We start from the raw sequence: 12,901 nt of genomic DNA, 5'->3' as shown, positions 1-12,901 counted from the left end.
AAGTGAAAGCAGAAGAACCTCTCACAGCTGCCGTGTCGAGGAACCATGAGTCAAATGCAAGTGATTCATCTCATCCAATTGCTGGCTTTGAGGATGCAGGAAGCTGCCTCTTCTCTGTTCTGACTCTAGATAAGCTGGGAGAGGAAGTGGAAGTGGGGTTACACCCACCCACGTTAAAACTCCTGTTTAAGTTACTTGCAGGATATCTTACACAAGCTGTGCCAAAATGGGCTGCTGTAGATGACAGAGTGCATTGCTCATCGTATGTAATTTTCATAAGAGGCTCAAAAATATTTTGTACTTGTTCAGAAACTGCCCACAGTTTATTTCCATCTCAGTGTGGAAGCAGATTTATAGTGTCCTTAAATGTTCAAATCTACAGGTGCTGGTCATATAATTAGAATATCGTGAAAAAGTTCATTTTTTTATTGTAAATTATTTAAAAAAATGAAACTTTCATATATTCTAGATTCCCTACATGTAAAGTAAAACATTTCAAAAGTTTTTTTTTTTTAATTTGTTGATTAGAGCGTACAGCTCATGAAAGTCCAAAATCCAGTATCTCAAAATATTAGAATATTTACATTTGAGTTTCATTAAATGACCATCCCTACAGTATAAATTCCGGGTATCTTTTGTTCTTTGAAACCACACTAATGGGGAAGACTGCTGACTTGGCAATGGTCCAGGAGACAATCATTGACACCCTCCACAAAGAGAATAAGTCACAGAAGGTCATTACTGAATGGGGTGGCTGTTTACAGAGTGTATATCAAAGCATATTAAATGCAAAGTTGACTGGAAGGAAGAAATTGGGTAGGCAAAGGTGCACAAGCAACAGGGATGACCGCAAGCTTGAGAATACTGTCAAGTAAAGCCAATTCAAACACTTGGGAGAGCTTCACAATGAGTAGAATGAAGCCGGAGTCAGCGCATCAAGAGTCACCACGCTCAGACATCTTCAGGAAAAGGACTACCAAGCCACTTCTGAACCAGAGACAACGTCAGAAGCATCTTACCTGGGCTAAGGAGAAAAAGAACTGGACAGTGAACAGTGGTCGAAAGTCCTCTTTTCAGATAAAAGTAAATTTTGCATTTCATGTTGAAATCATGGTCCCAGAGTCTGAAGGAAGACTGGAGAGGCACAGAATCCAAGCTGCTTGAAGTCTAGTGTGAAGTTTCTGAAGTCAATAATGATTTGGGGGGGCCGTGACGTCTGCTGGTGTTGGTCCATTGTGTTTTATCAAGTGCAAAGTCAATGCAGCCATCTTCCAGGAGATTTTGGAGCACTTTATGCTTCCATCTGCTGACAAGCTTTATGGAGATGCTGATTTCCTTTTCCAGCAGGACTTTAGCACCTGCCCACAGTGCAAAAACCACTTCCAAGTGGTTTGCTGAGCATGATATTACTGTGCTTTATTGGCCAGCCAATATGCCTGACCTGAATCTATGGGATATTTTCAAGAGAAAGATGAGAAACAGTCGATCCAACAATATACAGATGATCTGAAGGCTCAATAGTGCCTCAGCAGTGCCACAGGCTGATCACTTCCATGCCACACTTCACTGATGCTGTAATTTGTGCTAGGAGCAAGTCATTTGCTGTAATATGTCCTGCCGATCAAGTATTGAGTGCACAAAAGAACATACTTTAAAGAACTTGAACTTTTCTGTTTTGCAAATCCATTTTTTGATTGATCTTAGGAAATATTCTAATATTTTGAAATACTGGATTTTGGACTTTCATGAGCTGTACGCTCTAATCATCAAAATGTAAAAAAAAAACTTTTGAAATGTTTTACTTTACATGTAGGGAATCTAGAATATATGAAAGTTTCATTTTTAAACATAATTTATAATAAAAAAATGAACTTTTTGATGATATTCTAATTATATGACCAGCACCTGTATATCATCTCAGTGATTTGGCTTCTCCATGTGGTTCTACTGATGAAAGTTTGTTTAAAAAAAAAAAAAAAAAAAGCCTATAATCACATCACCGGATCAGCTGAACCCATCAAACTACAAGCGCAGATTATGATTTTATCCAGAGACATTTTAAAATCTCAAATTATGTAACTTCAATGCCTCATTGCTAGGCATTTTTCCTCTTTTTATCCGAAGATACTTACAATTGAAAAACAAAGCAAGCAGATTATTACAAACACTAACGAAATAAAAAAGAGAATGGTACATTATTTTACCAGGCACTTTCGTCATCAGTTTTTGAATTTCTTTTAAATTCCAGTTCAGTTCCTGCAATTAGATTGAATTTGAGTTATTGTAGCATCAGAATGTGGAATTGTAATTTGAATTTAAATTTAAAGATGCACTATGGAACTTTGTATGGAAGCTTGTTTCTGCCACTGAATAAAAAATAAAAAAGGTAATTGCGACTTTTTATCTCAGTTTGACCCTTCGCCGGGAGTTTGATTGACAAGTGACCTAACCAATCATAACGCCGAATCCGCCATTTGTCCGACAGAGCAGTCAGGAGATTAACCTCGGTGGACTTGAACTTGAAAAATGGTGTGTACTGACGTCTTTCCGCGTTTGAAACAACGTTCCTTCGCATGTTCATTCATGTTTATTTGATGCTATAAATTAACTAGTAGGAAGAAATGATCGGTTCACGAGCCGCTTGAGCTGAGGTGCTACAGCAATCTGTCACGACACATTAAAGAGCCACAAAATGGTTATTATTGTTCGAATTTCTTAAAAAAATTACACAGTTTGAAAGCTGGGACTTTGTTTAATATTATAAGTCTTGTCTTGTCTGTCGACGTGTTGTCAGTGTCCTCTTTGCTCCGCAATGTATTTTTCACTCTGTGTGGCGTGACAGTGACATGGCTTGTCGGACAAAGCAACAGTAACTAAGGGGGGCGGGTCTTTGAGAAGGGTCAATTCTGACTTTTTATCAGAATTGTGTGATATAAACTAACAGTTGCGAGTTATAAAGTCAGAATTGTGAGATATAAACTCACAATTGTGAGTTATAAAGTCAGAATTGTGAGATATAAACTTGCAATCCTAAGTTATAAAGTCAGAATTGAGTGATATAAACTCGCAACTGAGTTATAGTCAGAATTGCGATTTAAAGTCACAATTGTGAGTTCATATCTCGCAATTCTGACTTTTTTTCAGAATTGTGTGATATAAACTTGCAATTGCGAGTTATAAAGTCCAATTCTGAGGACTTTTTTTCTCAGAATTGCGAGTTTCTCACAATTCTGACTTTATAACTCACAATTGCGATTTTATATCACACAACTCTGAGAAAAAAAAAGTCAGAATTGCGAGATGTAAACTCGCAATTGCGAGAAAAAAAGTCAGAACTGTGAGATAAAAAGTCTCAATTACCTCTTTTATTTTTTATTTAGTAGCGGAAACAAGCTTTCATAACTTTGGCCTCTCTATCGCCAGCTGTGGTTGAAACATAAAATTGCAAGTTACTTCAACATTGTTCAGTGTTATTTTAGTGTTGTTTATATACTTTTATAGTATTTAATAATATTTTTAATTAGCTTTTATTTTTATACTTTCATTTTTTATTTTAATTTTAGTCATTTTGTTTGTCATTTTTATTAGTTTAATATTTCTATTTATCTTTAATTTATTTTTATTTCAGTTTTAGTATTAGTAATTGTAGTTCTTAATCTTAGCTATTTAGATTTTTTTCTAGTTTAATTATTTTATCTACTGTTTGTATTTTATTTTATTTTATTTTAGCATTATTTCCATTTACAAATTTATTTTTTTTTCAAGTTATTTCAATTACCGAAATCAATTTTTAGTAGCTTTAGTTTTATTAACTATAACAACATTGCTGTTGTTGTTTTTTAATGTTGGTTGACAAACCTGAAATGTCGAGCCAAATCAGACCTCACTACTATACTCTCTCAGTCTCAATAATGTAATTTTGTTTATTTTTACTATTACATTATAATGAAATGCTATAATTGCAGTTTTCAATCCATTTCACTTTTTTACTATGAATTACCCAACATGTACCCAACATCATACTGTACATACGACATTCATATTTCCAGAAATATATAACCTGTTCATTCATACCCTTTCTGCTGCCTTCTCTCAGGCACTCAAGAAAAGACCTGGTTTCTCCAAAATCCTCCATGTGAAGGCAGATGGCTTGTGCTAACTCTGCTGTGTTGAGGCCAGAGCCATATGAAGGTTCACCGAATATTTCAGCCTGATCGAGTCATTCTCTCCTTGATGAAACGAGGAAGAATCAAACACTTCCGCTTCAGTTTGAACCCTAAACACCAGTCTACCACACCAAGACGGGCGCATCTGTTAGCTTTGACACGACGCAACCAAATAGAGGAGCTTGTAAAGATAATACATAACAAACTCTACGAGAAGGCATGATTACTTGCCCTGGATCCCGTTCCAACAGTCAGACCCAATTCAAAACAAGTTACGATTATAGACTAAGGATTTTTCTCCTACTTGCCAAACGCACTAAACTTTAAAAGAGAACATGTTGTCTCTCTTCAGAGCACAGCGCTGCAGGAGGGAACAGTCTCATATTCCAGATTAACCTGAAACATAAAATCAACGTGAAATCCAAACAGCACAAATTTAAAATGCACATGCGTAAGTTATTAATGTGGGAGTGTGTGTTTGTGTGATCAGATCGATTGTTTCCCCAACATTCAGCAAAGAGGCGCATTCGTTCATTAGTCGTCTGGATGCTTCAACCAGCCATATTACTTGGACAGTTTCGACATAACATAATCACCAGCTTCAAACATGGCTTACCAAGACCCTTCTTTAGGGGATGCCGTGTCTCCATAGAAACTACTATTATACTTGCAGATATCTTGTGTCCATAAGCACGAGTTCAAACCGAATGCAGAAGCCAATAAACACAAGCTCCGCTGCCTCATTCGTGTCAGACCCTCCCGTTCTTTATCAGTATTTCCATGACCAGGGTCTCTCTGGCAAGAGATTGTTTCTCATCATCTGTTGTTCCAGACTGATTTGCAATGCCTTCTCCATAATGTGCCATCCATAGCTTCGACATTTTGTTTTCGAGGTTGAATTTTGGTCATTCCCAATGTGCCATTAGTGAATCAGTGAATAGTGAATTCCCTACATGGTGTGCACTTATCTAAAGGGAATTTAAGGGCAAATTCACGTAGTGATGGATAGAGACCAGCTCATGGTGCTGTCACCCCAATCTACGCCTACTGTTTCACCTCAGATGTCAACGTCTCCATCTCTTCCATCACTTACCGTTCAAACTTCTGATGAAGTTCTATGGAACTCAGGCTGGTGGCGTGGAATAAATCCCCATCTGCTCTGTTGACTTCAGATGGTACTTTCCATGTTCTAAAGGTAGACACCACTGAATGGAGAATTCAGATTCTGAGTTCTGAATGTACACACTGCACAATCGAATAGAAGGGATGAAAACAAATACATACAGGTGTCACATTAGGTTCTTCACGGAATCTATAAGAACTGCACTTTGGAAATGTGTGGGTTGGGTTTTGGCTCCTCGGACCTTTAATTGTTGAAACTAGGAAGTACGTTAACATTAACAATAGCCATATTAGGCTGGTGCAGTCAGACTAGAAAATGAAAAATGATTCTGCACAGCTGAGATTGAATTCAGTATTCATAGCCTTGTTTTGTCAAGGCCAGCATTGTGAAGTTAACATTTTCATTTGTTTTTTTTAAAGACAACAGGTTTATTTACTGGGATATTTTTGATGCACTTTTGAGTAGATCGCATGACATGTCAGGTTTTGCTTTCTGTTTGAATATCACTCCATGGTTAGGAAGACGTTTACTCTGAAAATGAATGTTAGAGCACTTAAATGGTTTTAGCTAGAAGTCAATCATACAAAAAAAATAGAATATGTCATCCTTTTTTTAAAGAAAAATCATGCTGATGCAATAATACTGATGCAAGTAATGGTCTCGACCGCTCTCGGTGCTGTACCACTTACCCATCAGGCATTTCTGCTCCCCTTGGCCAGTCTCCGAGCTGAAATCACACAGTCTAAACGGTCTACTCTGTAGGAAACTTTTTCCTCGTCGAAGCAGAGACCAGGAGACGTTGGGATATCTTTTAAGCAGAAGTTACTCTTTATTGAGAAACGTGCTGTGGGTCGCTGTAGTCATCCAAGTCTAACTAAGGCAGTGTACTTGGTAGTTCATATACATTCAAGGGGGAGGGATACATAGAGTAGAGGTGGAGACAATCTAAACAAAGCATGCAAGTGCAGTGCAGGAATCAGCCCATTCCCTACATTTCCCAGCCATGATCTAATCAGCATAACGGTGTCATTCAAATGCATAGGTGTTAATCCACTCAGTCTGACAGCATGGCCCATACCTTTACATTATCATAGAGACAAAGTCACAGCTGTATCTTGAGCCAAATGGTTAGGAAGTGCATGAAGACAAAAGGTTAATGTTACAGACACCTGGGCTGCCTGCCTTGATCTCCTTAAATTGTCATTATCTTTACCTCAGAATGTTAAATACAATATACTTCACCTTAATATTTCATGTGAGGTTATGTCAGGATGTAGGATCAGCAGATCTTAAACAGATTCTTAAATTTGTAATCCCACAGTCCCCCCTTTGAGAGTTCTAATAACTCTCACATAATACAAATTTAAACCTTCTTAAATCCCTTCTTTAACCTATGTTTGTTAACATAAGTCCCATCTTCCAGTCATGTAACTTGTAACAGATACAGGCACATACATCTTATTCTATGTCGTGTCCAACATTTACATAAGTGTTGTTCTTTAACTTGAGTATACTGTTGACACACATATACAACGCAGGGTGGTAATATGTTGTATAAACTACATGATGACACAGAAAACCATGTAGCATAAGCGTGGAAGTCCTAAAAGTCCATGGCGCCTGAATAGCTGTGGAGTCTGTTCCCTGTAGAGTCCATTTCCAATGCATTTCCATGTTTGTCCCAAGTTGCTCAGATGATTCTTTGTCATTGTGCAACTCCGAGTTGCTCAGATGACTCTGTCTTCATGAAGGTTGTTCATGGATATCTGAGGTGATGCTTTACACCAGGTGCTGCTTATGAGCTGTCATGGCATATACACATACCTGCAACACAAGAAAACAAAGAAACAGCAGACCAGCAGTATTCATGCATAGACTTTAGTACGTTAGACCTCTGATGATCGTATAGTTTTTCTGTCTAACTCTGATCATCATAAACTCCTAGTGATCGTATAGTGGTTTTGTTCCTTTTTTTTAACCTAGTCTTAATCAATTTGACACCTATAGACCAGTAAGGTGGGGATAAACTACTGAGAGGGGGAAACCTATGAGGAAGTCTTCACCACAGGGTTGGCCCCCGAGGCCTGTTGCACTTCGGTTCTTCCCTGGGCTCCTCACTGGTCTGTGTGTCCTATTCTCTCCCTGTAGTTAATTTGTTAACTTTACTGTGCTACACCTCCATCTTCCATTGAAACATCAGTCATAGCAGACATCATAACCCACAGAGGATGGATAAGTGAATGGAGTGTGCTGTAGCATAACATTTAAGGCTGTGAGTGTACTTAACCAGTGTACCCCAAATGGTGGAAGTGACAGTCAACTTTCTTTTGTTCAGAATGAGTCTTTCAGCTTTCTTGTAGATTACTGGGGAAATTAAGCACTCACAGCCCAAATGGTTAGCATGTCAGTAAGCTGTTGCTCCAAGTGTTTGGAGAAGAGGGGAGGGGCAGTTTCAGTGTAGCAAGTAGACTGAGTAGGAGCTGAGTAAAGCTGTTCATTTCTTTAAATGTCTTTTTGTTTTTCCTACACTCTTTCATCCAATGTCCAGGTTTACCACAGTAATGACAACTGCCTTCTCTCTTAGGACATTTACGTTTCTGTCGATTCTCTGTGTTGACCTTAAAGGATGCTGCTGCAATCTTTACTCTTGTCTTGACATCTGAGTCTCTTTCCCAAATAGCTAACCGATCTAAGTTGTTTTGCAGAGTTCCATTGGACCATGTGAGGTCTAAGAAAGGCAATGCATTTTTGTATTCTGATGAGAGCCCATCAAACCACATGCGGACCAGTGGTCCATTATCCTTTAACACCTTCTCTGGAGTGTCTGCTATTCCACTGTATGCTGCAGCTGACTGACAAAATCTTTCAGTGTACTCACTTACAGTTTCATCCTTCTTCTGTACACAACTAGTGATCTTTGACCAGTCCACCTTTGGTCCAACAAGGTTCTGTAACACTCTCAGAACTCCTTCTCTCAATTCACCTTTGCTGGAATGCTGAAACTCAGAATTATTTACAGCACTTTCAAAATCACTGAATTCTGACTCTTTCAGGATTTGTGACATTAGCTGGGTGACTTCAGCTAGGGACATATCATAGAGCTTCATTTTCCTGGACAACTCTGTCCTAAACTCAGAAAAATTTCTCTGCACTGATGGCAAACTCTCAGCAAGTCTTTCTATGTCTTCAGGACCTAGAGCTGTACTGACTGCTTGTAACTGGAGTATGGGGGTTACAGATGTAACTGTGTCAACACCTTTTACCCTACTCTGAGCCTTTTGTCTTGCTCCACACACTTCAACTGCATTTACATCTTTATCCATGAATCCAGTATTGCTATTGCCCTCTAGTCTACAGAAAGACTCTAAGTCAGGATAGCTTTCATCTGACTGTTGGTCTTTTGAGTCACATTTGGTTGAGGCTTTGTTAAGGCCCAACTTCTGCGTGAGATGAGACACTCGAGTGTGCAACTGTTTGTTCTGCTTTTCTAACTTAGCAATACGTTGGATTTGTTCTTGTGCAATGGATAGACTAAATTCTCTGTGGCAGCAGATAATGCCCTTCATATTTTTCTTCCGAATACAAGCACCAAGTACCTTTTTGCATTCTTCAATAGACCAAACTTTTTCTGGATGAATCCCAAATTTCTTTGTCAAATCCAATCTGACTGACTCAGTCACTATTGAGTCCATGTGCTTTCCTAACAATGATTTGAACTCACTATCTGTCCATAAAGGGGTAGCTAGTCCACCTTTCTCAGTTGTTGGAATTAGTCTAGCGTTCTTTCTCAACATTTTGTAATGTCTTTCTGGCACAACAATACACTTCAACACTTCCCTGACAGAGCAGAGGTTAACCTAGTTAATACACATCGTAATATATTCAACCTTCTCTGGTGAGCAGAGTAGAACCAACTTGCTTCCACACTGTAACAGTTGTAACCTTCCCTGAATTAACAGAGGATGAACCTTCTTCTCTAGCAAAGTAGATAATGACTATTCTGTTAACACACCACCTTCCCTGATTAAACAGAGGATAAACCAATATTAGCATGTGATACCAATCTTCCCTGCCTGAGCAAAGGATACCAATATTAGCACGTAATGCTAATCTTCCCTGCCTGAACAAAGGATACCAATATTAGCATGTAATGCTAATCTTCCCTGCCTAAGCAGAGGATACCAATATTAGCATGTAATGCTAATCTTCCCTGCCTGAACAAAGGTTACCAATATTAGCATGTAATGCTAATCTTCCCTGCCTAAGCAGAGGATACCAATATTAGCATGTAATGCTAATCTTCCCTGCCTAAACAGAGGGTAAACTTCATCTCTAAAAGAACATTTTTAGAGGATAACTTAGTTAACCAAACCCTACAGCTGTCTGTTAACTCTTCTCTGACGGCGCAGAGGATAAAACTTGGTACTGGTCTTAATGGTTCTTTTGGATAGAGTATCACTCACCAACCCTTGGGTGTACAGGAAAATTCAGCTTGGATCTTCTTTTGGATCAGATCTTTGTTGTGCTTGAAGTTTCAATCAGGATTGAGGTGAGAAGCTCTATCCGGGTCACGGCACCAAAACTGTAGGAAACTTTTTCCTCGTCGAAGCAGAGACCAGGAGACGTTGGGATATCTTTTAAGCAGAAGTTACTCTTTATTGAGAAACGTGCTGTGGGTCGCTGTAGTCATCCAAGTCTAACTAAGGCAGTGTACTTGGTAGTTCATATACATTCAAGGGGGAGGGATACATAGAGTAGAGGTGGAGACAATCTAAACAAAGCATGCAAGTGCAGTGCAGGAATCAGCCCATTCCCTACATTTCCCAGCCATGATCTAATCAGCATAACGGTGTCATTCAAATGCATAGGTGTTAATCCACTCAGTCTGACAGCATGGCCCATACCTTTACATTATCATAGAGACAAAGTCACAGCTGTATCTTGAGCCAAATGGTTAGGAAGTGCATGAAGACAAAAGGTTAATGTTACAGACACCTGGGCTGCCTGCCTTGATCTCCTTAAATTGTCATTATCTTTACCTCAGAATGTTAAATACAATATACTTCACCTTAATATTTCATGTGAGGTTATGTCAGGATGTAGGATCAGCAGATCTTAAACAGATTCTTAAATTTGTAATCCCACAACTCTAAGTGCTTTAGTCAAGGCGAGCACTTCTATGGTGCAACGTTCTACTTCCTGTCTTAAAACACATAATGGGGCTTGAATTAGCGGAGTGGAGTATTCACACAAACTGCCTGAGGTTACTTCAGGATGGCTGTTCAAATGAAGCAATGTGGACCAGAATGGAAACTGCAAGACCATCTTAAAGAAAGAAGTTGCAGATGTAGAACAGGGCAACTTACCCACAACCCCACACAATGACTTTTCGCGTGTACTGGCACTCTTGTCTTCTGAAGACTTTAAAAAAAACTGTATGTATATGTTGTTTCTATAGGAAAGGAATTAAAAAACGGTGTAAATATTTGAAATGTAACAAAGAAAGAGACAACCTGAAGCGTTTAACGGGTATCCGCCTGTAAATGGTTTCCTGTGTGGTGCCCATACTGACTTCCAGAGTTTAAAGGTATCGAATTTGCAGTATGCTGTGTATGATAGATGCTTTATATTGAATGTGTATCAGAGTCCTATAGAGATGGAAATAATTTAAACAGAGTACAGTTTATTTCAACTATTTATTTCTATAAAAGAGATGTCTATGATGATGGCATGTTTGTGCTAAAGCATTATATATCATGTTGCCTTTTCAACTGTTCTGCTGTAGATGTTATTAGATTATTAGATCTGAGCGCTCTGGATTACTGCTTGCTGCCTTTCATTTTTAGACTGAGCAACCGTTGCACCATTATTATGATAAAAGGTAACCGCTAATGTTTAGTATTAAGCCGTTGATGTTCTATTTTGTTTAACGTCGAGCCTTTTTAAAGAATCTGACATGTAATGCACTTTTTTTTATCAGAGCACTTCCAATGCTCTGTGATGGTTGGTTTCGTATAATTCATGTGCAATTCCTCTTTTCCTAAGCTTTGCACTGGAAGACTATCAGCTTTCCATTCATCATGTGATCGGTCCGTTCAATAGCGTTAGTGACTTTTTATGAAACCCTTGCAGTGGACTTATTTGATGCATAGCATTAACCTGCAATATAAAAAAATAAATAGTAATATATATATAAATATAATTGCTTGGTCATGTAAAAACATTCAAACGTTTTTGTTTTTTTTTTGCTTTGACTTCAGTAAGTGGTGAAAGTGATGATGGATTAATAGTGTAAGCACTTTGAATTTGAAATTTTGACTAAAAGAGATTCTCAAACCCAAAACTGTAATTGATACTGACAGATTTAGAAAATGGTTGTAACTTGGAGGGAAGAAAAGGGGATCGATCACAGAATGAAGACCTGAAGCAGTCAGAAAGATAAATATAACTTTTATGTAAGCATAACCATTGTTTCTGTTCCACTGAACAGAACTTCTTTAAACAATCAGTTATAGTGGTGTGAACTATTGTTAGGTGCCAGATGTTGTGACAATTCATGTGTAGCTGTAATTGTAACCATCAAATCAATGACCTATTATTAAAAGTATGTCAAAAAGACAAATCTACAAACAGATGATTTATTAATTGTGGAGATTTATTAATTGTGGAGTATTATCAGCTGTTTTGTTCCAATTACGTTTTGTGGAAAATAAGACAGAAACGGCATTTACAATCTAAACAGCCATATTCAAACTCCACAGCCCTGGAATGAATATAACAATGTACATCATTTATTTTATTTCTGCTACTCTAGCCATTAATATGGTATTCATTCCTTGATTTGGCGATATTGATATATGGCTTCCTCGATGTTCAGCTTTGTGCCGTTGTGTTTTTTAGTCATTGTCATTACCTCTTAGGCTCTCGTTTGAATGATTGTATTTTATGCCCATCTGTCTGAACTGCTTTCATGCATTACCTCAAACATCTTCTGGCAACATAAATTAAATTGTGTTGCTTTTTTTATACCAACAGATTGCATTGACGTTATTTAATGAATACCATGCACATTCTCTGCTGTTGCACAAAAAGGCAATTCATTACCCATAGTTTAATATTTATTGGAAAATGTTCATGTTTAAACAACTTTCTTGCCTGTGGGAACAAGTGACTGCAGACTTTTTTTCTTTTCTTTTTTTTTTCATTTGTTGTATTGTTGTGGCCTGCTTAATAGCATTTCTTATTGTCTTTTCGACCGGTTATTCCAGTTTGCGAAAAGCTGATTATAAGAGTGTGATGGAATTGTTTACATTCCAAATCTCATGCCATTTTGTTCCAGGCATATTCTATGAGTTCTAATAAAAATCTGATATATATACTCATATTGTGTGAAGAGGTCTTTGTATTACTAACCACTGCATACTAGGAACACCCCACAAGCCATTTTGGAGATGATCTGACGTCAGAATCACTCAGATCTTTTCACTTGCTCATTTTTCCTGCTTCTAACACATGGAATTCAAGAACTGACTTTTCCCTTGCTGCCTAATATATCCCACCCTTTGAAGGTCGCTATTGTAATGCATTGTAAATCCCAACGCTCAAAATATTT

General features: G+C 38.0%; 1 protein-coding gene across 3 annotated transcripts in view; it reads left to right on the top strand.

The window, feature by feature from the left end:
* The window catches only part of fbxo41 (F-box protein 41), a 58,916-nt gene extending 46,245 nt beyond the window's left edge, over positions 1-12,671 (top strand). For all 3 annotated transcript variants that reach the window (XM_051891746.1, XM_051891729.1, XM_051891737.1), the window contains one exon: positions 4,097-12,671. In XM_051891746.1, coding sequence (XP_051747706.1) covers positions 4,097-4,159 — 63 coding nt within the window. In that variant the 3' untranslated portion in view covers positions 4,160-12,671. The remainder of the gene's footprint in view (positions 1-4,096) is intronic.
* The last annotated feature ends 230 nt before the right edge of the window (positions 12,672-12,901 follow it).

The sequence above is a fragment of the Ctenopharyngodon idella genome, chromosome 1 (assembly GCF_019924925.1).
Source record: "Ctenopharyngodon idella isolate HZGC_01 chromosome 1, HZGC01, whole genome shotgun sequence".
NCBI classification, from domain to species: Eukaryota; Metazoa; Chordata; class Actinopteri; order Cypriniformes; family Xenocyprididae; genus Ctenopharyngodon; species Ctenopharyngodon idella.
This window is presented reverse-complemented; position numbering and strand designations above follow the sequence as displayed.